The sequence below is a fragment of the Panthera tigris genome, chromosome C1 (genome assembly GCF_018350195.1).
Source record: "Panthera tigris isolate Pti1 chromosome C1, P.tigris_Pti1_mat1.1, whole genome shotgun sequence".
NCBI classification, from domain to species: domain Eukaryota; kingdom Metazoa; phylum Chordata; class Mammalia; order Carnivora; family Felidae; genus Panthera; species Panthera tigris.
In genome coordinates, this window is record NC_056667.1 from 41,774,581 (window position 1) to 41,798,963 (window position 24,383).

The 24,383-nt window shown below is 46.8% G+C and overlaps 2 protein-coding genes and 1 long non-coding RNA gene across 9 annotated transcripts in view; 1 reads left to right on the top strand and 2 right to left on the bottom strand.

Annotated features, from left to right (window-relative positions):
* Positions 1 to 365: 365 nt before the first annotated feature.
* CC2D1B (coiled-coil and C2 domain containing 1B) lies at positions 366 to 14,462 on the bottom strand. Of its 4 annotated transcripts, none has more exons than XM_042997180.1 (26): positions 14,342 to 14,462; positions 13,803 to 14,114; positions 12,164 to 12,246; positions 10,740 to 10,884; positions 9,832 to 9,938; positions 9,312 to 9,470; positions 8,758 to 8,883; positions 8,424 to 8,583; positions 8,031 to 8,212; positions 7,796 to 7,871; positions 7,575 to 7,685; positions 7,362 to 7,492; positions 7,076 to 7,148; positions 6,737 to 6,873; positions 6,318 to 6,435; positions 6,058 to 6,233; positions 5,544 to 5,669; positions 4,978 to 5,036; positions 4,773 to 4,889; positions 4,324 to 4,397; positions 4,120 to 4,178; positions 3,839 to 3,890; positions 3,316 to 3,415; positions 3,061 to 3,151; positions 1,724 to 1,853; positions 366 to 1,449 (listed from the first exon to the last, which is right to left on the bottom strand). In XM_042997180.1, the coding sequence occupies exons 3-25, from the start codon at positions 12,227 to 12,229 to the stop codon at positions 1,725 to 1,727; spliced, it is 2,574 nt and encodes an 857-aa protein (XP_042853114.1). In that variant the 5' UTR covers positions 12,230 to 12,246; positions 13,803 to 14,114; positions 14,342 to 14,462; the 3' UTR covers positions 366 to 1,449; position 1,724. The 4 variants fall into 4 exon arrangements, with proteins under 4 accessions (XP_042853114.1, XP_042853111.1, XP_042853113.1 ...); XM_042997177.1 differs by having other exon boundaries at positions 12,164 to 12,250; XM_042997179.1 differs by lacking the exon at positions 13,803 to 14,114 and having other exon boundaries at positions 12,164 to 12,250.
* Positions 14,002 to 23,876, top strand: LOC122241346. Its single transcript, XR_006221428.1, has 3 exons — positions 14,002 to 14,064; positions 20,599 to 20,687; positions 23,725 to 23,876. It is a non-coding gene; the product is annotated as an uncharacterized LOC122241346 (long non-coding RNA).
* ORC1 (origin recognition complex subunit 1) overlaps positions 16,139 to 24,383 on the bottom strand; it is a 54,578-nt gene continuing 46,333 nt past the window's right edge. For 2 of the 4 annotated variants that reach the window (XM_042997174.1, XM_007077423.3), the window contains 4 exons: positions 23,837 to 23,956; positions 19,763 to 19,932; positions 18,480 to 18,567; positions 16,139 to 16,768 (listed from right to left, as the gene is read on the bottom strand). In XM_042997174.1, coding sequence (XP_042853108.1) covers positions 16,577 to 16,768; positions 18,480 to 18,567; positions 19,763 to 19,932; positions 23,837 to 23,956 — 570 coding nt within the window. In that variant the 3' untranslated portion in view covers positions 16,139 to 16,576. Of the gene's footprint in view, positions 16,769 to 18,479; positions 18,648 to 19,762; positions 19,933 to 23,836; positions 23,957 to 24,383 lie in introns of those variants that run through there. The other 2 variants (XM_042997176.1, XM_042997175.1) reach the window with 2 other exon arrangements.

Below are 24,383 nucleotides of genomic sequence, written 5' to 3' on the forward strand. Positions count from 1 at the left end.
TTTAAGTCTAGATTACTGCTTGTTTGACACACAGATAGGATTGCAATGAAGTGTTAAATCTCACATCTGTGGAAATGTTGGTAGTTCACACATAGGTAAGTAAGACTGGCCAGAAAGCTTTTAGAAAACAGTCTTGTCATTCCTGTCCTGTTATCCACTAACAGCTCTACTCTTAAGGGCAGGAAGCATGGTCCAGCCCTATCCTGGGAAAAGACACATAAAAGCTCAATCCCTGAGCTGTGCTTATGCAATACTATAGTGACCAGTAAGCTGAATGTATTTGCTTCACTCGTAGCCTTTAAAAAATCTTGAGGAATGCTTTGTTGAACCTAAGTTAATGCTTCAAAAAAGGGGGGGGGGGGGAATGAGATATTAAAGTTTATTTCTAAGAAATGCAAAATATTGCAGTTTTGAATATTAAATCTATTGTAATTTACAAATCCCTCCATCGTCTCCATCCATTCAGAAAAACAAAGCCAAAGGAGGATCTCTTAGGAAGGAACTAAGGGATTCTTCTCACTGATCCTCGGAAGACACAAGGCTTCCCCTTGCCCTCTCTCAAAAGAGGAAGCCATAGCAGCAGTTTCTGTCAATTAACAAATGTTACTGCCACTCCTGCTTTAAAAGTGACAGGGAACAGGGCTTTTATTTAGGACTTTGATCACTCTTCATATAGAGTGTAAAACCCCTATAATGAATTAGATCTAGTTTCTTAAATAAAAACGGCTACATAAAATTACATACATATATATATATGTATATGTATATATATATATATTATTTTTTTTTCTTCTAGTTAACAGTCATTTAGTCTTAAATGCATGGACCAAACCCGAGATCCAACCTCACCCTTATTTCCCACCACACATTCCCTCCTCCTCCACTGAGAGCTCTGGGAAGCAGGGAGGCGAGTGCAGCAGCAGTCAGGAACCAAGGCACAGGCACAGCTGGGGTAAACGGAGTCATGTGGGATAGGCTGCCACTGACTAAGCAGGAGTCACGGAACCCTGCCTGCACCCTAGGCAGGGGGTTTCCCGATCACCCTCAAGTTCTCCCATCCCTTAGTTAGATCTTTTAAAGGCACATCCAGAAACGTTGCAACTGGAGGCTGTGGTAAGCTCCACACAGTTGCCAAACAGGGGTTAAGGGGCTGTAAGACTCAGTCACAGAGCGATGAGGCTATCCTTGCCTTCTCTCAGCGGGAGGGGGAGGCAAGGGAAGGGGGGAGGGGACTCCTGGAATCCAGCCTGCTTTCGTGGAGGTCCAGGGAGGGGCCAGCAACAGGAAAGACCTTGCTGTGTGTCAGTAATGCACATACTTAACAGATCTTTGGTGCTTGAGTAGCAGCATCTTCCTATGTACAAAGGCTTCTGTAGCCAGCAGAGCTGAGAAAAGTATGCTCCTGCACACAGTTGCTGGCCTGACTCCTCTCCCAGTACTGACAACCTCCTGCACAAGGGCACAAAGCATACGCAGTAAGTCTAAACTGCAGTGAATATGCTAACAGTTTAGAAAAGATTTCCTGCGACAGACCTGGGAAGGTTAACTTCCCTTCCCAGTTCTCTTGAGGATCATGAGAAACTCAGCCCAAGCCCTACCCAACAGTTTTGCCTCCTAGTTGTCCTCACAGATGAGAAATTCCTATGTCTTCTCCCCAGATAGGAGGGGAGTACTGGAAGGGTCTCTGAGGGCAGAAGTTTGAGGACTTTAGATGGATGCCCACCTTATAGGCCTCTGGGCTCCAGGACCAGCCAGTTCTCAGTGACCATCTGCACATCCTGGCCACTCAGAGGCTCCCGCAGCCTCACTTTCACCTCCAGCTTGCCCCCAGTGGGCTTCCTTCCATCCAGGACCTGTGAGGACCACAGAGGGAGACGGTAAGTGAGATGGGCCAGGGGCTGGGAGCAGACCGCTCCCTATGCTCACAGGAAAGAAAGGAGCTCAACTGTCCTTCAGTGTCAACACGAGTCTCCATGACAATGCTGCCCTCCTGCTTTTTGGTGGTTTTAGGTTAAGTCTTATAAAAACTAACATGGAAATCCAAAGAAGTGTCAATGCTCTAAAGAGACAAACCCAGAGCTCTGCCCACTCAGTTTCCTCACAATTCCTGGAAAAAATGCTCTGGCTTCATGCTATAGCCTGAAAACCACTAAGCCCAAACCCATACTTCACGGATGGCTCAGAAAGTAGTGAATGGTAAGGCTACGAAACCACCGTGTGGCAAGGTCAGGACTAGAACCCAGGCCAAGAGTTCCTTTCCACCCATCACACTGCTCCCTTCCTTCCAAGCAGGAGCCTGGGCTGCTAGAGTACAAAGCAGGACTACGGGCTCAAGAAGTCTGCCTGTAGTTGGGCAAACACAGAGCAGACCTGGCTTAAGAACATCCCCCCACCGGGCCCCCCCAAAACAGGCAGGGAGTGAGGGCAGGCACACTGTAGAGGGAAAAGCCCTGGCCTACAAATGCATCAGCAAGGATCTGGGCTGAGGTCTGCCAGGGACACAGTATTTGTGCTTACGGAACACCCTTGTCACTGGACCTTAGTTTCCTCACCTGTCATAGACAAGCTCTCAGAGTCCCTGCCTATGAAATTCACGTAAGTTCACACAAGTTTAAGGAGCTGTCTGGAGCCAATTCCTAAACACAGACTAGCTGCATTCTTGTGGGTCCCCAATCTGGAACTACCTTATCAGCTTTATGTCCAGAGCCTATTCCACTTCTTCATGATGGCTAGACAACTGCCTCACCCACAACTCTGCCCCCCAAAACCTAGGAATTTATGTATGCCAAGTTGACAGCAATGATCAGACCCCTCAAGAGCCACCATACCTGGGAGCTTAGGTGACTCAGAGTATTGTGGAAAGAGTATCACTGCTTCTTGTGATGCTATGAAATTTTCTCAGATCCTCTGAATCTCTTCATTTGTGAAACAGGAATAGCACCTAGTCTACAGCGCATTTGCGGATATTTTTTCATTAATGGGCACAAAAAACCTACAGTAGGGAGTGGATGTTCAGTGAATGTGGGGTATTTGCCAAGTCGTCTGGTTTGCCCATCCTACCTCCACAATCTCTCTGATCTCACACTCATTCTCCAGCCGCTCCAGCTTCAGGTGGGCTGTGCCAACCAGCTTGTCACTTCTGAAGAAGGATCTGGGGAACCAAGAATCAGCAGGGTATTGGACTGGGAAAAGCAGGGAAGGCAGGAATGAGCTGGCTGTGCCCGATGCAGGAAGACTGAATAGCAATAGGGGTAGCAACAGAAGCCCTTCCTTCCACCCAGCCCATCTTGGCAATGTACCGGACAAGGGCCTCACCCTTTGTGGAAGATTTCAAACTTGATTCCTTTGCTTTGGATCACCCTCCTGAAGCCCCGGTGGTTTCGGTTGATGTTTAGTTTGAAGAGCTGATCAAATTCTGCAATGGGAGAAGACAAGAAGTGGCGTGGGCTCCCAGGGATTTCCTGAGGAAGTGGAAACAGAGGTCCAGAGTTGGCCTCCCCTCTCTCTGCCAGCAGTTCAAAGGGACTGCATCAGAGGGTGGTAGAGCATCTAGGTCCTGGCCTTGAAAGTCCACTCGGACAATTTTTGTAGTCTTATTAGACACAGATTATACCAAAATGGGATTCAACTCCCATTTCCACCACCTCCTTGCTATGGGGCCCTAGGCAAGTCCCTAGGCAAGTCCCTCTACCTCTCTGAGCCTCAGTTTCCCCAACTACCTTTATCTCCCAAGTTGAGTAAACCAACTAAGAGAACAGATCTGAAAGCACTCTGAAAAAAAAAAAAAAAATGCTGCACACATATCAGAGAATAAGAGAGAAGAGAAAGCGGTCCTCACCTGGAGAGTTTGTGTTCTTCACCACAGCTGTTTTGCTTTTTTGAGCCTGGTCCTAAAACAGTAAGATGGGAGAGGTAAGGATAGCTTGAAAAAACAGCTGTATAGGGCAAAGAACTCTAGGCTAAATGTTGAGGGAAGTGACTTCCCCCTGTGAAGAATGCATCCAAGGGTCTTCAAACCGCTCCCTGTAGCCAGACCTCCCAGGGAATGCAGAGAAATTGCGCACAGGGTCCTGGATGGAAGATGGGTGTCAGGGGATCCTACCTCTCCCTGAACCTCACCGAGTTAGGGTAGTGGAACTCAAACCGCACAAAAGCATCCAAGTCATCAGGAGTCACTCCTATGAAGGAGAAATGAGAGTCAGGGTCAGAAGAAGTACCACGGAGCCTAGTGCTTGATATGGAGGATGAGCCAATGCCTCTCTATATTGACTGGGGGTGAAGTGTCTGGGCAACAGTCTGAAGTAAAGGTGGCTCTTGGGCTACCTGAAGGGGCTGGGAGGTTCATTCCCCGGACAATGATCAGATGCATTTCTGTGCTGTTGAGTTCTGAGAAGATCCTACAGCCAAGAAACAAGGAGAAAGCACAAAGTGAAGCAGGTGGTAGGAAAAGGTCCTCTCTTCCAGTGCCTGTTTGCCTGCCCAGTGGAGAAGTGGTCAGGAGAGTAAGCCCAGGGAAGCAAAGATTGTCTGGCCTAACGGTGGCAGAGCTGGTATACAGATAGATCTCAGACCTATATGACCTCCAGTCCAGAGTTCCTTCCACAGCCACCACCCAGCTCTGAGCTTCTCACAGGCAGGTAGCTAAGCCCACTCTCCCCAACCCCAGCGCCTGTGGCCAGGCCAAGCCTGGGAAGCCTCACTATAGGGGCCTAAGTCTCCAGTCCCTTGTCCTATCCCTGCATGGAGCCACTGTTTCCCTTAGGCTTTGGCACCTCACAGTCTGGAATGTCTTCAACTCAAAGTGGTGGCCGGGAGGGTCAAGGCCCTGAGCCTGGGCCAGCTGCAGGATCTCAAGCTGCTTCTTACGGTCCTGAGCGAGTTTCTCAAACCTGACAGGGATGGGTGGGCATGTCAGCACTGCAGGGCTCACTTTCTCCTTCCCACCCAATAAGCCCCAGCCTGAGGCCTTGCACTTACCGGGTAGTCTCGGCCACATTGCCCTGGTGCATGAACTGCTTGGAGAATAGCAGGCACTTCTAAAAATAAGGGCCCAGAGTGACTGCAGAGCCCACAGTGGAACATCTAGGTTGGCATTTGAAGCCTGACTTCTGAAAGTCCCAACCTTCTTCTGTAGCCTCACCCCTCCTTCTCCCAACACCTACCATATCCAAGGCCACTGTTCCCAAGTTCCATCAGACTCTTCTGCCTAAGTTTTTGTTGTTTCCTTTCCTGAGGATAGCCATTCCCCAAAATTCACTTAGCAAACTCCTATTTTTCCTTCAAAACCTAATAGAAACATCACTTCACAAGCAGACTTAAAGGCAGCAGTTCAGATAGATATACACATACAAAAATATACATCTATATCCATCTCCCTTAAAACTTTCTTCCTCCCATCTATAAAGTACTTTACCCATTGTCACACAACCAGTAAGTGGAAGAGCTAGAATTTGAATCCAGGCCTATTTGATCTGGGCCCCATAACTTTACCCAAAGGATGCTGTGGGCGTTGAAAGGGGAAGACAGACCAGCAGTCCACTGACCTCATGTTGCTCCAGAAGCATTTTTTGTAGCTGGGCATATACTTCCTCAGCCTTCTGGGAGAGTCGCAGGTCCTCATGGTGAATGAGGATGAAGTCACCCTCCTCATCCGTCAAGGGTGAAGGGACCTGGTCAGGTCACAAGGCCCCTCAGGGGCCCCAAGAGTCAGATTATTCCTCTACTGAGCCTAACAAATGCAGAATCAAAACTAAATGTTTCTCCACTAACCTCCAGTGATGGGAACTCATTGCCTCCCCATTCTATCCCAAGCTTTGCTCTGCTTTCCACTAGCCTTGCCATGCCTCATCATCTCTGACCACAGGCAGCCCGCCTGGCCTTCCCTGGTCTCTCTTCGGGCAATGGGGTAGAGCAGCATAAGCAACAAGCTCTTTCTGTCTGCATCCTATCTGCATCGCATCCCCTCCAAGCAGCTGCTTCATTCACCGCCCTGCCTGTCAAGCCTGCCAATGCCTCCTCTGCCTGAGAAGTCCAGCTGCTTAAACAAGTGAAACTCACCTTGGAGAAGTCCACAGGTCGGCCAGCTCGTCGTACCTGGGTGATCTGAGCTTCAAGGCATTTGGCTACCCGCAGATGGGCTTTGGCCTGCTCCAGGTCCTGGCTGCGCTTGGCCTGCAGGGCTGCCCGTTGGTATTGCAGTTTCCGTGCCTCTAGCAATGCCAGCTGCTCGCGCACTGAAGGGCAAGGGATAATGGTTAGAATCATGCCTGTCCCTCACTACAGCCTTCACTCTTCCATCCCTCTTCTCTCCAACTCACCAGAGGGACTCAATGATTCCTTAGAACTCGAGGCCTTGGTCTCTGGCAGGGCACGGAATGAAGGGACCACAGGCTGCGCTGGCTTCTTGGCCACTGGGGCCTGGGCTGGGAGCTTATCCTGCAGGTTCCCGGGAAGCTGTCACACAGAATCTGTTCCCCACCCAGGCTCTCCTCCTAAGGCTGCACTAACTTACAGGGTTATGTGGACTGAACCAGGGCTCTGGAGTTAGACCTGGTTTGAATCTAGCTCTGCTAACCCCTAGCTGGGTACCCTTGGCTAAGTTTTTTCTCTGTAAAGCAGAAGAAAGCATACCTACCTCCCTGGGCTTGTTAGTATGGATAACAACAGGGTCTGGGTTCACCCTTCATCTGGGGTTTCCCCCCACCAGCCCCTGGAAGTCCCAGGTCCTGAGCCAAACCTCATCCTCATCCTCATTTTCCTCTGCTGGGGCTGTATCCTCCGAGGAAGCCAGTTTCTGGGCAGCTGCTAAAGTAGCTGCCACTACATCCCCATCAGTGCCCACAATGGGCTCCAGGCCAGGAATGGGGGGGAATCCTGTGGAAGAAAAGACAGCTGGCAGAGGATAGGTAGCCTTGGGGAAGCACAGGCTGCTGTGGGCCTTGGCTGGGTCTTCCTGGCCATGGCTGGGAGAGGTGGCTCCCACAGAGTAGAGGCAGATACAGGAGAAATCATTTCCCCTTCCCCCTTTCTTGCTCAGAGACCTCCTCAAAAAGCCCCTAGGCCAAGCCCCACTCACCTGGAGGAACAGGTAACTCAGCAAAGTCAACTCTCCGTCCTGCCCGGTGTGCTCGAATGGCATCTTGATATTGCTGCAAGGGAAGGAAGGGAGAACTTACAGTGGGCTGTAGTCTACAGGCCCCACACAGGGAGAGGAAGACTGAAAGCAGTCTTAGAAGGAAAAAGACCCCAGAGGCAGTAGGAAGTCCAGAAAGAGAGACAGATAGATGGAGACTCAAAGACCAGGACTAACTGCAGCAACAGAAGGCTGACATGGGGCAGGGGTTGTGCAGCTGTGGGCCCACCTTGGCAATGCGCTCATGCATCCGGGCCTTGCGCTCATCCCCACTGCCCCGGGCCTGGATGCCTGCCTCACGGTACTTGTTCAGTCTCTGCTGCAGGGCATCCAGCACTGTCTGTGGCTCAGCAGGGACCACTTGAAAGGATACAGGAGATGGTGTCATTTCTGCTGCCTCTGTCCAGGTCCCCCACTCCATAGTCCCACCATCCCATCCTACCTGGGGCTGCTGGAGTGTCAGGGGCCATCACTGGCTGCACTCGCTCCACTGCTGGGGGTACAACTGAGGGTTCTGTGAGGGCCTTGGAAGCCTGTGAGAGGGGCTTCAGGTCTGGGGACCCAGAGTAGAGGTGTAGATGGGGTTCCCTGGGCAGCCCCAGCCCTGAAGTTTCCCCCCAACCTCACCCTGAGCAGGCCCCACCCCACTGGCTCCATACTGACCCTCAGGTGCCGGGGGTATGGCGCTCAGGTCCACAGGCTGCCCCTTCTCCAGGGCCTCCAGGACTGCACCAAATCTCTATAACAGGAAAAGCAGATGTGGGCATAAAACCAGGGTAAACTCTGGGCCGAAACCTCCTCCCCTCCCTCCCTGCCCCCGACCAGACTTACTCCAGGTCACTGTGGCCCTATGTGAAACAAAGGCTTGAATATAGGGCCTCTGATTCAGACATCATACCTTCCCAATCCTCATGAGCTCTCGGGCACGGTCTAAGTCTCCAGCCCTCTTGGCATTCAGGGCAGCCAATTTATACTCTCTCTGTCGGGCTGACAACAGGGCCTGTGGGTCTGGGTCTGAATCAGATGGGGCAGAAATGCCAGGACTGCCCAAGAGGCTTGTCTCAGGTTGGCAGGGGTTGTCTATTAAGAAACAAAAAGCCCGAAGAGGGGGCATGAGGGTCAAAGAAGGTACATACCATGGGTTCCCAGTGCCTATTGCCTACAGATCTGGTTGGCCTGAGAACCTTTCAGAGAAGGTGCATCTGATGACAATGGACAGTGTGGCAGGATGGGGAGGTGGGCCATGGGCTCTGACTCGAAACTAGGATAGAACCTAAAGGTCTCCAGATACCTGGCTCCATCATGAAGGGAGCTGGGGCATCTGCCTCAGGGTTCCTGTCAGCTGTTTCCTGGGCGGCCAGCTGTTTCTTGCCCAAAGCCACTGGAGGTGGAATCTCATCCTCACTGATCTTCCTGCCTTTCCTCACAGCAGCCAGTTGGGACTCCAGAGTCTGAGAGAGAGAACCCAGAAATCCAGCCAGCCATCTTAGCCTGAACCCTGCTTGAAGACAGGCCAGGAATCCTTCACCTCCACAAGCCAGAGGGGAAGCGCCTCCCCTCTTGTTTCACCCACTGTCCTCTGCCCCACTCCACGCAGCCCTGCTCTCTGGCAAGGCCCAACCCACCTTTAGGCCACGTTCACAGCGCCTGGCTTTGGCTGCTTCACCTGCCTCCTTGGCACTGGCTGCAGCCTCCCGGTAGTTGTGGATCCGATCCTCCAGCAGAGCCTGCAGTCCCCGAGGCCCTCCAGCCTGTAGATACTTCAGTTCAGGGCATGGCCACTCCAGGGCCAGCTAGGCCCCTGCTGCTCCCTCCCTGCAAGGAAGCTGCCCCAGAAAATGGAGCTCTTGGATTCAAGGAGAAGGAAGAGCCTAAAAGCCTCAAGCTACGAGGCAAAGACTCACTGGAGAGGCCAGAGGCCGTGTTAGAGGCAAACACAGAGGCCTGGACAGTCTGTGGAAGCCAGGAAATGGCTGTAGGGGGTGGTCTGGGAGAACAGAGAGGCCTTTGAGGCTGGCCAGCCACCAAGCAGTTTCTCAGGCTTTGTCTCTGCTTGGGGCAGCTGCTGGAGGGCCCTGGGAGGGGTTATTGCAGCCTTCCTATGCAAACCACGCTACATGCATGTTATACACAGACATGTAGGGGCATCAAAGGCACACAAGATCCCTCCAGAACCTACCTGAGCTGCTGGGACTGAAGCTGTTAGTAGAGCTGTCTGTCCTGGAGGTTCAATGTTTTCCTGTCCCTTCTCTTCCTCAGAGCCATCTGGGCTGGCTGTCTTATCACCGTCCAGTGGCCCAGCCTCCTCACCTTCACCCAGGACCTCCTGCAGCTCAGTCTGGGGAGACACAAGTCTCAGGAGCTTGGAAGCCTCATGGCCATATACATGATAGGATATAAGAATAAAGGGCCTTTTCCCCACAGCGATATCTCCCAATATCAGTCACTGTGCCTAAAAGTCCTTTTTACCATTAATCTGACCAAGGAGAGCCTTAAAAACAGTAAACACTACAAATCTAAAAATCCCCAAATGCATAGTTCAGACCACACACCAAAGGGGATTAGTCTCACAGTGTAGTTGGGAAAATGGGCCCAAAAGAGCAAGGCACTCACTCAACCTCAGAACACACGAGACAAACCCCAGGCCTCCTCCACAGGTTTGACCACAGAGCCCTCAGACACAAGCCTGGCAGACGCACCAGCAAGTCTGCATCCTCCTCCAGCCCTTCCTCCTCCTCCTCCTCCTCTTCCACATCCCGCATACAGTCCGCAGCCAACTTCTCGATGTGGGCCATAGGGAGGGGAGCTGAGGGAAGAGGGTTACAAAGGCTCAGGGCAACTCAGAAAAAGTCCATGAGGAGTGTCTTCAATTCACTGTGACAGCAAGACACACCCAGGTAGAAATCTTCCTTCCCTTCCACAGCCAAAGTCCCACCTGGAAAATTCCTGCTCTTCCTTTGTGACCCAGCTCAAAAGACCCTCAGCTGGGAAAGCTTCCTGGCTCCTCCAACAAGCAATAAGTTGTTCCCTTCTTGGCATTTTTGTGTTGTAGTTATTCATAGACATGTCCATCCATTCCCCCAACCACACCTTTCACATATGTAAGATTTTTAACATCCACTGAAGCTTCACAACAATTATGCAAGATACATAATATAATCTCCATTTTAAAGAGTGAACTGATAATAAAACCAAAGATAATCTTCCTAACAGTGCAATCCTAGTAAGGGGCAGAGCGATGACTCAAACCCAGGCTCATCTAATCATCTACTTACACATTTGACACAATTTCTGTGAATTTATTATGTGCCCAATGCAGTCCATGCTGAGCCCCTCCTCTATACTGGGCCCTGGCTACATCTAAGACAGAGACCTGAGTCAGAGAATCAGACTGCTGATTGTCCACAATGGGGAGGGGGGCAGTCAGAGGAGTGAGCTTCCCTTCACACAGGGGAAGATGGCCTCTTGGTGGGAATGCTGCACAAGAATGGGTATCAGAAGGACCAGGATATCTAATGGGCTCCTGCCAGTTGTGAGGAGAGAACCTCTCTACCTGCCTGAACCCATCTGGTCCCAGCACTGAGCCAGCCCAATGACACAAACTCACCCTGCCCCTTGGGTGCTGGCTTCTTGTCAGTGACCCCTGCTTCCCCTGTGAGGGCCAGTAGTTCAGCCTCCAGGTCCCCATCATCTTCAGTTTCCTCCATCCCCAGCAGCATGTCCTCTGGGCTGAATTCCACAAAGAGCCCCAGCTGAGAGCAGAGAAGGGTTCTTAGGAACCATACAATGAGGCCCAACCCCAGGGCCAGTCTCAGGCAGTCAGTGACTCCTTCACTATGTGTGAAGCCCAATGTGCAAATAGGGAAACTGAGGCCTGAAATATTAGCCTTTGGAACAATTATCTCCCTGGTGACTATAAAGAACCCAGTAAGACTACACTGCCATTATTATTACTCACAACATAATAGCACTAGATGCCAGGCGCTGTACTTAGCACTCTATATTAATTATTTTCATTAATTCTCACAATCCTGAGAAGTAGGTCCTATTTTATTTTAATTGCGGTAAAACATACCTAACATACAAATTATCATCTTAACCATTTTTTTTAAAGCTTTACACCCAACATGGGGCTTGAACTCAGGATCCCGAGATCAAGAGCTACCTGCTCCCCTGACTGAGCCAGCCAGGTGCCCCTCACCTTAACCGTTTTCAAGTGTACAGTTGAGTGGCATGAAGCCCATTCACACTGTTGGGCTACCATCACCGTCATCCATCTACAGAACTCTTTTCATCTTATTAAACAACTCCCCTCTTCCCCCTCCCCCTGTCCATTACCATTCTACTTTCTGTCTCTATGAATTTGACTACTCTAGGAAAAGGTAGTCCTATTTTTATCTCCAAGTTCAGATGAAACTGAGACAGCCTTGTAAGTGGCAGACCTAGAATTTAAAAATAAAGGTCTTATGGACTTCAGTGTATGCTCTTTATCCCACAACCTCCCTTACTCTCCTCTTTTAAGACATTAAGAATGGACTAAGAAGTTTCAGGACTTGGACCCAGAAGAAATAAAGGGAGCAGATTAGAGAATAGACTTCTGTCTCCCACCTGGGCCACAGCCCTGTGTCCCTAAGCAGCAAAACTCTCCAGGAACAGTCCTCAAGCCCTGGTATCCTTGGCTAGCAAGCAAAATCATGGCAGTAAATGAGAAACCCATAACAGTGCTGACACCCCATCAGAACACCCTAAATTTGGTGGTTCCTGAATCCTCCAGATCACTCATAGGAAGATGGCCATGGCAGGAGGATGCCTGGGTTGAAACACAAAAGAGTTCAGGCCTCATCTCCCACGGGTGGGTGGCAGGGGCTGGTCACAGGGTCTCTGCCAACTGTAGGAGGAACTGCTCAAAGTCTCTGCACTAATGGGGAAGTCAAACAGGTGACCCCATTTGCCCAAGCTGTCTAGAGACCACCCCCCACCCCCACCCCCACCCCCAGGCCGAGAAGTGAAGGAGGCTGTGTGTGTCCATACCTGCTTTGCAGCTGCCACACCCTGACCACTGGCCTGAGGGCCTTTCCGAGGTCTTGGCCCTGGCATCTTGACAGCCTAGACACCTGTCTGGCGGAGAGAGGAAGAGACTCAGACTGGAGCAGCCTATAAGCCCCACCTCCAATACTGCAACCTTGTGGTAAGGTGTGGTTATAGTAAACTCCCAGAGAAAAAAGGCAATGTTTAACACCAAAGGATGAAATACTAACTCTGGAATCATAGCAATGAAGCAAGCAATATGGGAGATGGAAGGGATGGGACCCACCTGTTAATGGGTTTAAGCGGGGAGTGTGGACACACAATAAAACTTACTGAACTGATTGACCAATTTGGATTAAACCCCAGAGGTTGAGTGAGGGCGAGTGGCATAGGAAAGTAGATTCAGGAACAGGGCTGGTACAGGCTGGGTGGGATTCCAAAAGGCTCTAAAACTGTGCCAAACATGATAGCCATCTATGGCTTTTAACTTTAAATTAATTAAATAAAATTTAAAGTCCAGTTCCTCAGCTAGTGGCTACCACTGGCCAACACAAACACTGAACATTTTCATCACCACACAAAGTCCTAATAGACACCCTGCTCTAGAGAAATCTGACTCAGCATTCTGATTCAGCGATCTCACAACCTTTCACAGGAGTATGTGAAAATCTGTGCTGGGCACTGGGAGAGCAGGAATGAATCTGACATGTCTCAACCCTCAAAGAACATTTACATGGTGGGGACAGCCTCTTCAGTGGACAAAAACCGCACAGGGTAGCTCCAGGGAACCGGGATCCCCAGGAGTGGCCAATTATCCAGCACAGACAGAAAAGGCATCTTAGAGAAAGTGATGCTTGTGCTGCGTCATGAAAAAGTTGGAGGTAAGGAAGGGGTATGGAATTCCAAAAAGAGGGAACGACCTGACAGTGGTTCTAAGGTGAGAAACAGTGTGGTCTCCACAAGAAAGCTAAAGACCTGGGATTACTGGGGCATAAAGTGTGAAACAAGAAATGGTACAAGCGAAGCTTGTAATCTCTACAGGGGGCAAAACAGAAAAACCTTTAAGCCTAAAGGACGTTTGGCATTATCCTGAGGGCAGTGGACGTGAAGGGACCAGGTCAACGACTCAGAAACTCCCGCTGGCGAAAGAGGGGAAGGGGTAGGAGGAGAATGGAGGCTGGAAGCCTTCTCGGTACAGAACATCTCGCAACGGTCCCGCAAAAGAGGTGAGCAAAGGGAGCACGGGAGGCAGAGAAGCGGATGGATTCCACCGTCAGAGAGTAAAATCAACAGGGCTCCGAGGTTAACTGGATGTAGGCGCACGGGATGGGGCGCTCAGGGTAACTTCAAGCGTCAGAGTTCACTGACTTAGGTGAATGGCGGGCCGTCACCTGAGCGGGGGGCACGGAGCGAGCGAACTTGGGGAAGAGACGAGGTCAGTCAGACATGCCGAGTCTGCGGCTCCGGGGCAACGGGTAGGGCCCAGATTCTGGAGAGAAGCGGATAGCGGAAGCCGCAGGGGAGGCGAAGCCGAGGGACCCCACTCCGGCGCGGCAGGACGCGCAGCCCTGCCCGGCCCCAGGCCTCCATCTCCCCCGCCGCCCGGTATCTCCCCTCGCCGAGGGGCAGGTACGCTGCATACCTCGCGGCGGATCCAAAACCTGCCCGGGCCTTATCCACCCGGCTTCGCCTAGGGCTCCCGCGGCCCCCGGGCGGCCGCAGTGGCAGCGGGTACAGCAGCTGCCGTGACAGGAAGCGACTCTGCGGGAGACTGCTCGCGCCCTCACACGTGACTCCGCGGCCCGTAAGGCGCGCACTACGCATGCGCAATACGAGGTGGGCGTGACGAACCAACAGGTGACTCCAAGGGCGAGGTTTTCCAACGCGCAGGCGCCTTTGGGCAGGTAGGGCGAGGCTTGCGGAGAGGGTCGTTGGTTGGTGTTGGGTTGTAACGCTGAGGGCGCAAATGCAGTAGGTTCGTCCTCTGCCTTTTGTATTTACAAGTTCCTCGCTATGCTTCCTCCCCTACTCCCAGTATGAAGCTCCTGGGCGCACACTCTCCAGACCTACATGGCCTCACGCCCTCGCCCCGCCCCACTCTGAATGGAGGCGGGGCTTGTTTGCCACCCTCGTCAGTGTTGTCTCTGTAAATGAGTCTAGAGAAATAGAAATGGGGCTCACCATTTGTTTCCTAATCATTCAGCAACTGAATGTACCTTTTCCAGTCAGAAGGCGGGTTGAACACCTAAGATAAGACTGGCAGTGTTCATTGAACCTCTTCATGAAGTCGCTTCAGTTTAAAACCGAGATAACGCCTATAACCAGCAGGGCGATGAAATGGCGGGTGGATGGGGCGTTAAAGAGAATCTTCATCTTAAAATCTTGCAACGCGCACCTGCCTAAATTCCAAACTTTTAAGCTATTACTGTTTTGCGGTTTGTAGTTAGAGGTTTAAAAAATCTACCAGTTTTTTTTGGACAAAGGGCTTTTCCATCTCCTTACTGCTTTTGGGTGATTTTCCAAGGAGACCGTCTTTACCACTTTAAAACTTAAGTTTCAAATATAAAAAAGTTGAAGTTTCACTCCCATATTTCTTCTCATTAAACGTTTTATAAAGAAATATTTAATATATACACAGATCTACAATATTTGCTTGAATGCAATCTCCATAAAAGCATAAAATTCTCCCAAGTTCTCTCCGGTGCCTAGAGCAGTGCATGCATAGACATGGTAGGTACTCAAAATAAATAGTTCCTATTTTTTGTGTGAATTGACATAAATACGAAGGTGCCTACCACAGTTTAAGAAAAAAACCAGTACAATAGAGTGGAAAGCTGAGCTGTCAGCATAGAGCCCGCCGTAGGCCTGGAACCCATAAACTGTGAGCTCATGACCTGAGCCAAAGTCTGACCTTAACTGACTGAGCCACCCAGGTACCCCTACAATGAACATTCTTGTACACAATTCCTGGGGTACACATGTTTTTTAGGGTAGGAGTGGGGTCGCTGGCTCATAGGATTTCTGCATTTTCCAGATTAGATATTACCAAATTATGTCCAAAGTAGTTTCAATTTATATTCCCATCAGTGGGGCGTTTGGGTTCCAGTTGTTGCCTTATTGTCATGGAAACCTTCTCTAATACATGTGGAAATGTTTTGGCTTGCAAGTCTCATTTACTATGTTGCCATTTTGTTGGTCATTCAGGTTTCTTTGTAGATGACTCATTTTTCCTTTTTATTATGTAATTCTTCATTCTGATACGGATCCTCCTTTATATGCAGTTATAAATATATATGCATATTTTTTTCTGAATTGTTTGAGATTTGCAGATATTCTATTTCACTCATAAATATTTCATCATAATTCTCCTAAGAACAAGGGCATTCTCCTACATAACTACGGTATTTTCCACTCACAAAGTTTCACATTTACATAATACTTACATAATATATAGTCCATAGTTTTGTTTATAATTGTATCTCTTAAGTCCAGACCCAATCAAGTTTCACACAGTACATTTATTAGCTATGTCTCATTTCCCTATTCTCCCATGGTTTTTTGGTCTTTTGTGATACTATTTTTGAAGAGGAACAGTTGCTTTGCGTAATATTTTCCCCCAATTTTGATTTATCTGATAATTTTCTCATCAGCAGATTTGGGTCAAATACTCCTGGCATGATTATTACATCATAAGGAGGTTTTAGATGTCCATTCCATTGTTGGCTGGAAATATAAATATGAGAATTGCAAAGTAACACAAAAAACCCTGCCAAGATTTTGACTGCAATAGATCTGTATTTAGAGATTAATTACATCTCTTTATTACATATATTTCTTGATACCTTATATTTTGTGCCTTCTAAATTTATTTAAATATTTGTTTTTATGATAACTTTTAAAAATTATATTTTCTAGCTATTTGTTGGTATGGATTATTTGTCACTGATACTATTTCCAGCAGTTCTTTTTTATAAACTAAGTTTGTTATATTTACATTGTTAAAAAGATACAGGACATACAGTAAGTCTTCCTCTAATCCCTGACCATAGCCATCTAGTTCTTTTCCAGAGGGAACCAATGTAACCAATTTCTTACATATTCTTCCACAACTATTTTATACAGATACATATAATTGTGTATATACCACCTTACCATTAAGTAAATGGCAGGGCCACTAACAAATAAAAATCACAAGGAGGGCTTATAGTAGGAAGGATGGTTTGGTTTTATAATCTCATGTTTGTAATGTCTGCAAACTTCTCAAACACTCTAGAAAAAGCAAATTATTTAATGGAAAATTCCAAAATACATGACATTATTTCCATTCAGTATACTTTGCTACAATTTGATGTGCTTAGAAAAAGGAAATCAAGCTCTTTGAAAACATCTGATCACAGTCCTTCCTTGTGAAGCTCTTCACTCCTTCAGCGCGTACAGCACATCATCCTGGCTGACATTGAGCCGCACACGAAGGAGCAGGTCATTCCTGCTGGACTCCACAAGGAGAAGGCGACAAGAGCCTAGATGAGAGCACACTGCCATTGTCTCTGACATGGTAGGGTACGGAAGTCCCTCCATTCTGCACAGTGCCACGTGTTGACTGTATACCTAGAAACAAAAAGCAAATCTGAGGTCAAATGCCAGAAAGTTTAAGAGGAAAGGTAGTCCTGATTCTGTACCTGATCATTTATTTCTTCTTTTAGGAAAGTCAGACACTTCTTGTCCAGGATACTCAATACCCTGAAAGCATCAACAGGTGCCCCAATGGGGCACAAATGCAGGGGCAGAATGCTATTCTGCCTTTGGAATCAGAGCAGGTCTGAATCCTGGTTCTACCATTCACCTAAATATGCAACCCTGGGCAAGTGATTTCACTTTTTGAGCTTCAGTTTTATCTATTAAATATACTGCCACATCCCTCATGTGTTAATGGATATAAAATATCTAGTAATTGTCACTCATACAAACAATCCTAGTCTCCAGGGAGAATTGAGAGTTCCAACTGAGATTTTCATAATTCAGGTTAAATTTTACTACAAGGGTATTTTCCTTAGCAGATAATAGCACACAGGTACTAAAGCATGACCTCTGGAAAAGCAGAAAGGCCCAGGAAGAATGCTGCACAAGACAGGCAGGAAGATAATGGGAAACAGATTCCTAAAGCGCCCCGGTGTGTCAGGCAAGTCTGAAGCACTTCCTGGTCACTCTTATTCTATTTATAAATCACCCCAACCCCCACTCCCATCCAGGCTGGGAGCTTCTCAGGAGCCAGGGATATTGACCAATTCAGCTCAGGGTTCCTGGATCACATCACAGGACTGACACACTGCAGATGTTCAGGAAATGTTTACAAACTGAAATGAAGGCTGCTTTCTACAGAAGAGCTGTCTCAGGCCCTAGAAGAACAATAATGGGCAAACATAACCAACACCTAAATGTTTAAAACAGAATTTAAAGAAAACGTGAAAGGAAGTAAAGAAATAGCTGGAAGGAAAATGTTTTCCTGACCTCTCCATTTGTATGTCTAAAACATAGTGACACACACACACAAACACATACACTTCCAGGTATACACTCAAACACCTTCAATAATATTTTAAGGCAGCTCATTACCTATGGACACTAGTTTTCAACATAACTCTAAGGTACATGCCCTAGTGATTCCTTTTACTTGATACACTTGAAACTATGCTCAAAGAAGGTTTGGATTGATCTAGTTTGTTTTTAAAATGGGTCATCCTGGGGAGGCCTGGGTGGCTCAGTCCGTTAAGTGTCAGACTCTTGATTTTGGGCTCAGGTCATGATCTCATGGTTCATGAGATAGAGCACCATATGGGGCTCTGGAAAATGGAATTTTCCATTAAATTAAGATCTCTCTCTCTCCCTCTCTCTACCCCTCCCCTGCTCATATTCATTGGCCCCCTCGCCCTCTCTCTCTAGCACATAAAATAAATAAACTAAAATTAAAGAAAAAAATGGGTCATTCTGAGAGCCTTATCCCCACCACACAAGCTTTATTAGGGCAATATCTCTTGTTCCTACTCATCTTTAAATCTCTTATTCCTAAAACAGTATCTGGCACATAGTACTCCTTCAATCTAATATGCAGAAACCAGTTGCTAAAGATCTCTTCTCATACAACTAAATAAAAATACCACATAAAAATAGGTGTTAGTCTGATATTCTGTAACATAACAGGTTGGCACAAATAAAGACTAACTGTTACACAGTGATTGAAATTCCCACCCATTTAAGAAGCACCAAAACCAAAATCTAGAAGGATTTGGGGAAAAAAAAAAAAAAAAAAAAAATCACTTACCTGTTGAAATGTTGCTTCTTCTAGTCCTGATCGCCGGAACTCAGCAAGTATGGCTTTCAGGAAACTCTGTTCCAGAACAGAGGAGTTTCTCAAAGAAAATGAGATGTGAATTCTCATAAGTGGCTATACCACCAGCCCAGAGAAAAGTCAAATATTAAGTTTTTCTGTCTTTAGAGAAAAGAGAAGAAAAAACTGGGAAATACTTTCTCCTATATTATTCAGCAAGTTTTCTCCTACCCCCTAAAGTTTCAAAATGATATAGAAAATGCCACTTCGGAAGCCAGGCAACACAGCAACTGTATCTGGAAATATACCAGCACACTCATTTCATGAGCAGAGTGTATCATTCAGTGTAAGAGGACTAGTCCAACAGCACTTTACTTCACTAAGTGGTCACGGTTCTCCTCCTGTACGAAGTTTGCATTTCTTTATTTTTTCTTTTATTTATTTATTTTTTTAACGTTTATTTATTTTTGAGACAGAGAGAGACAGAGCATGAACGGGGGAGGGTCAGAGAGGGAGACACAGAATCTGAAACAGGCTCCAGGCTCTGAGCTGTCAGCACAGAGCCCGACCCGGGGCTTGAACTCATGGACCGCGAGATCATGACCTAAGCTGAAGTTGGCCGCCCAACCGACTGAGCCACCCAGGCGCCCCTCTTTTATTTTTTTAAAAGTTTTATTTACGTAATCTCTACATCCCATGTGGGGCTTGATCTCACCTCAAGATCAACAGTCACACATTCTTCTGACTGAGTCAGCCAGGTGCACCAGATTTGCATTTCTATTTCTCTGTAGACTATGCCCCTTAAGAAAAGGATAGTGTCTGGGGCACCTGGGTGACTCAGTCAGTTGAACGTCTGACTCTTGATCTCAGCTCAGGTCTTGATCTCAGGGTCGTGAGTTCAAGCCCCATGCTGGGCCGTGCACTGGGTGTGAAGCCTACTTAAAGAAAGAAAGAAGTGCGGAAGGGAGGGAAAAGGACAGTGTCTTCAGTAAATGCAGTTCTGAATGAGTAAAAGCTTAGAAACTTCTATGGCCTTCCTAGAATGTGGACCTCTCCAGAGGTTTTCCAAGAAAGGTCCAGGGTCAGGAAGCAAAAGAATCTTACTTTTTAAAACACTGAATACATTTTGACATATAACATTATGTACTTTTAGGATTTACAAATGTGTTACTCTGAAACATTTGTATATTGTAATATAATTGGCTTTACAGCTATACTTATCAAGTTACATAATCATAGTACAATATTGTTATCCACATCATTTAGAAGCAACTTACTTGATGGCAGTGATATATGATGACGAAAACATCTCATCTACTGCTTGCAGCAAGTGAGCTACAGTGACCAGGCCAGGGGAGTCGGGCTTCTGGCAGGAGAACTCACAGATCTCTGTGGCACGCCTACAAATGTCCAGGCAGCGTCGTGCATCTCCAGAAAGGGCTGCTACCTACAAGAGGGAATATTTTATTCCTTGAGGTCCCTTTACCATCTCAGCCCAGGAGAAAAACCAACAGGTTCTGTGTTCAGCTAAAAAGGAAAGGCAGTGCCAGGAATGGGCTTAAGCCTGATGTTATGTACTTAGACCCAGTAGGAACCTGGTGGAAGCCCGGGTATAAATTACTATAACGTACCTGGGACTCTTCCTTTAGTCCAAACCTTTATTTTGGGTTTACAGATAAATCCATAATGGAAAGGGCAGGGATTCTCAGCTTTATTTAAAATTTGGGATATGGGGGCACCTGGGTGGCTCAGTCTGTTGAGCGTCCAACTTCAGCTCAGGTCATGATCTCCTGGTTGGTGAGTTCCAGCCCTATGTTGGGACTCTGTCTGCTCTCACTCTGCCCCTTCCCCACTCATGTAGCACATGCGCACGTGCTCTTTCTCTCTCAAAAAAGTAAATAAATAAAACTTAAAAAAAAAAAAAAAAAAAAGAGGGAAGGGAGCCACAAAGCTGAAGGACACAGAGGATTCTGTGGTTCGATGAATCAGACCAACCCACAATGCCAACAACTCCGCTGTTGCTCCTTTCTTTCCACATGCAGATTCCCTTCACAGGGAATCCTGTACTCTTCCAAACTGACTCAGAAAGCCACTTGCACTTTAAATTTCACAGAGGGAATTCCTGGACTCTGCAGCCTGCAAGGATCTCAGTATTCCAATATCGGCCAGCAATCCCCACCACTTGCCCAACAACAATCACAGGTAACGATGTCCTGCCTGACAACATCGTGAAATGATTACTTCCTTCCAAAATTCCATGTTAAGTTTAAAAGAGCAAATTGTATAGGCATATAAATACACAACACACCAAGATTAAAAGCAGTCACTTGAGGGAAGTGAGATTATAGGAGTCTTTAAATGTTTTGTGTATATTAGTTTCCAGAATGCAAATTTAAGACATTCTAAAGGTCACTTTTCTAGTAACCCAAGACAAGAACAGGAGTATCAGTTTATATTCTTCCTTTCTCTAATTTCCCATTTAGTTGCTAAAGATGTCCCATGGATGTTTCCACCTATCACTTCTTCCCTCCAATCACCATTCCCACTGCCTTGTGAAGCAGCACCGTGTAGTGGCTCGTAACATGGACTCAAGAGCTACCTCAAAGAACAAAGAACAAAGTGAACAGGTGACCCTGGGAAGCAAGAAAACACCCAAAGCAGTTCTTGCCCAGTTCTTATCCACAAACTTTGATGACCATAAATCCCCCTTTTTAACTGCTCTGGGGTGCAGGAGACGAAAGAAAAGCTAGGGCCCATCCAACATGGAATCTAACAGAAGACCCTGTATAAACTTGGGCTGTGACCTCCAATACAGCCTCAGCATGAGGGTGAATGAAAGACCCATCATGCAAGAGATGGCAAGAAAAATGGCCTGTTTAGACCTTGGTGCTAGGTAGGTGTAAAAACCAACCTGTAACTACAAGCCTTCCCGTGGATTTGAAGCCCAAATTTCTGTTGTGTCTCCTAAAAACCTCAAGTGGAGAATTTTGTTTAAAAATGGTCCCAGTTGATAGTGGCCCTTGGTAACTGACAGAAGGAAAAACAAAACAAATTCTAAATGAACTAATTTCAACCCAGTCCTCAATTCTTAGAGAAAGCCCTAAGGAACATGAGCATACAATAGAAAAAACAAAACAAAAAAAAAAATTCAAGACCCAGAAATAAGGAAACAAGGGCACATATGCAGGGAAACAGTAATCAATAGGATTAGATCCACAAAGACTCAGGTAAGATACAGAACATAAGATACATTTGTTTCTTTATGTGTAAAGAAATGGAAGAGAGGTTTGAAATGACAGGCAAGAGTTTTGAGTAAAAAAAGCATCTAAATTTGATGCCTTGTGAAACCAAGAACCCTAAAAGGATGGGAAGCAACAGGGGGAATAGTGGATATAATTTCTGTAAGTTGTCAGAGTAGTGGTTGACTCTGCAAACTAGAGAAAGCCAATTCCTAAGCCAGTATTAAGGAATCCAAGAACGAATCGAAGTTACACTATATATCTTCAAAATGCTCAGACAATAGTGATACTGGAACTGGAGGTAAAGGGGGATGTTTGGCTAAAATAAGGAGGACTGGTTGAAAGTTAAGAAATTGATGCCCTAGATTAGGAGTCAGCAAACTACAGCTTGCCATACATTTTTGTACATTTAAAAAGTTTTATTGGAACACAACTGTGAGCATTCATTTAATATACTGTGCATGGCTGCATTCAAGATGCAAGGGCAGAGGTGAATAGTGGTGACAGAGACCATTATAAAAAAGGCCTACAACATTTCCTTCCTGGCCTTTCACAGAAAAAGTTTGCTGACCCTTGCCCTAGATCCCTCCCCCATTTCATGCTGCTGGGTAAACATTAGGGCCACTGAGGAAGTTTTAGGGCTCTGTAGGAAAATTTTGTGCCTTGGTAATTTGTACTGTTTCCATAAAACTCTTTGCCTGGGAGATTATCCCTCTTCTGCCATGGCATGAGTTCAGAGATTTATTCTCAAATAAAGATAAAAAGTCTCTGAACCAGGGAACACTAGGTATTATTGCAGGGGAGGGGATGTCCCTCACTAGATATAAATGGTTACTGTTTGCATGCTGGATTTGAAGACCTCTACCCTCTCTGACTCCAGCCTACCTCCCCCACTCCCAGAATATTGCCCTCCAGGCAGGACCTGGGACACCCAGTCTGGGAAATTTGCCTATCCTAATGGGAAAGAACTGGAGATACTGAAATTGGCCCAATCAGATTACCCCACAGTGAAGCTCCCAGAGAACAAGCCCCACTCATGTGCTCAGCGCTCCCAAAAGCTTTTTAATCTTTACTCATACACCAGAGTGGACAACCAAGACATCTGAGGAAAGTCTCCAACCATGCAGGACAGAGACTAAATTGAAAAGACAAAAGCATCTTGGAGGAAAAGTGAGAAGACAACCTCAAATAAACAGAACAGCATAAGAAAAAAGGACCCTTCGGAGAGAGAGAGTGAGAAAAAAAAAGAACTTTTAGAAAGTGCATGATAGCAAAAGTGAAAAACTACCTAACAGAAAGGTTAGATGGTAACTTTGAGGATCTTGCTCCTGGAAAGCAAACCTTAGAGACAAGCACCGTATCTGGCTTGCCTCTGACCCCAGCACCCAGCTCTGAGCTGGCATTACATGTGCTGCTATAGGCACTCAGAATTCAGATCATTTCAACCAAGAAGAACCAGAAAAAAGTTTGTATTTCTTTTAAGTGCTGAAATGCTGTGGATGTGTGGTTTCTTGCACTTAGCTTGAAGCAGACATTTAAACTACTTTATTCCTCAGCAGCCTTGAGAATAGTGTTGGTGGGCATTCTCCCAGTGAGCTTGGAGGATGTGCATGTCCAATACCTCACACCTATCCTGGAGTGTGCACCTTACTAGGCACATTACAGACATGATCTCATTTAATTCCCTATTATTATTATTCCCATTTATTTATTTATTATTTCCATTTTTTCAAAGAAAACTAAGGCTCAGGAAGTTTTTAAGTAACTTTCATATAACCTTCCAATGCCTATTAAGTATTAGAGCCAGAACTTAAACCAGGTTTGCTACCTGACTGCCTATACAACCCTTTTCATTATACAAAGCTGCCTGTTACCTGAATCAATTAATCTTCGTTTGTATATAAGCCCACCACACTCATAGCCTGCTAATTAATTATACAATAAGAAGGTTAAGGAATTGTTCCCAATTTTGTTTCTACTTTTGGTATTTATTTTTATAGGACTTTCTAAATTTCTCTTCATCTTCAGAGCACCTAACACAAGGCAGGTGCTCAGCAAAGACTTGCCGCCTGGTTTGTAGGTGCAAGTAGGAGCTCCCTGAAAGTGACTTACCTTCCTAGCTACCAGTTGGATGGCATCATCCTCAAAGGCCTTTACATGTTTGAGTCGGGATATTAGGATCTGCTGCAGTTGGCTGTGAGTATAGGGCTGGAAGGACATCCTGGTAAGACCCTGGGGAAGACAAGATAATAGACGAATAAGTTCATTAATTGCCCACTCTGACAGTCCTGCTGGACAGCCACCCTCAAGTTCCCAAACTGGTTCCCAAGTCCCATAGAACACGTGACACATTTCATCCTGGGACCGCCACAGATTCCAGTTCCTTTCACTACTGACAATGGCCAGTGGTATCCTGCAGGGCAACAGTAGTTCTCAAGTATTTTTTCATCTCGTTTAAAACAACTTTTATTCTACCAGAATCATTATTTATTTTATTTGAGAGAGATAGAGAATGAGTGGGGTAGGGGCAGAGAGAGACGGAAAGAGACAATCCCAAGCAGGCTCTGCACGGCCAGCACAGAGCCTGATGCGGGGCTCAAACTCACAAAACCGTGAGCTCATGACCTGAGCCGGAATCAAGAGTCAGACACTTGACCGA

Bases quoted from the DNA above. Each gene is read 5' to 3' on its own strand.
- CC2D1B (XM_042997179.1), bottom strand. From the start codon at position 12,229: ATGCCAGGGCCAAGACCTCGGAAAGGCCCTCAGGCCAGTGGTCAGGGT. The intron at 9,939-10,739 runs GTGAGTTTGTGT...CTCTTCCCTCAG, and splicing joins GCCAGCACCCAAGGGGCAGG to CTCCCCTCCCTATGGCCCAC. The intron at 6,234-6,317 runs GTGAGTTGGAGA...CTTGCCCTTCAG, and splicing joins GGAATCATTGAGTCCCTCTG to TGCGCGAGCAGCTGGCATTG.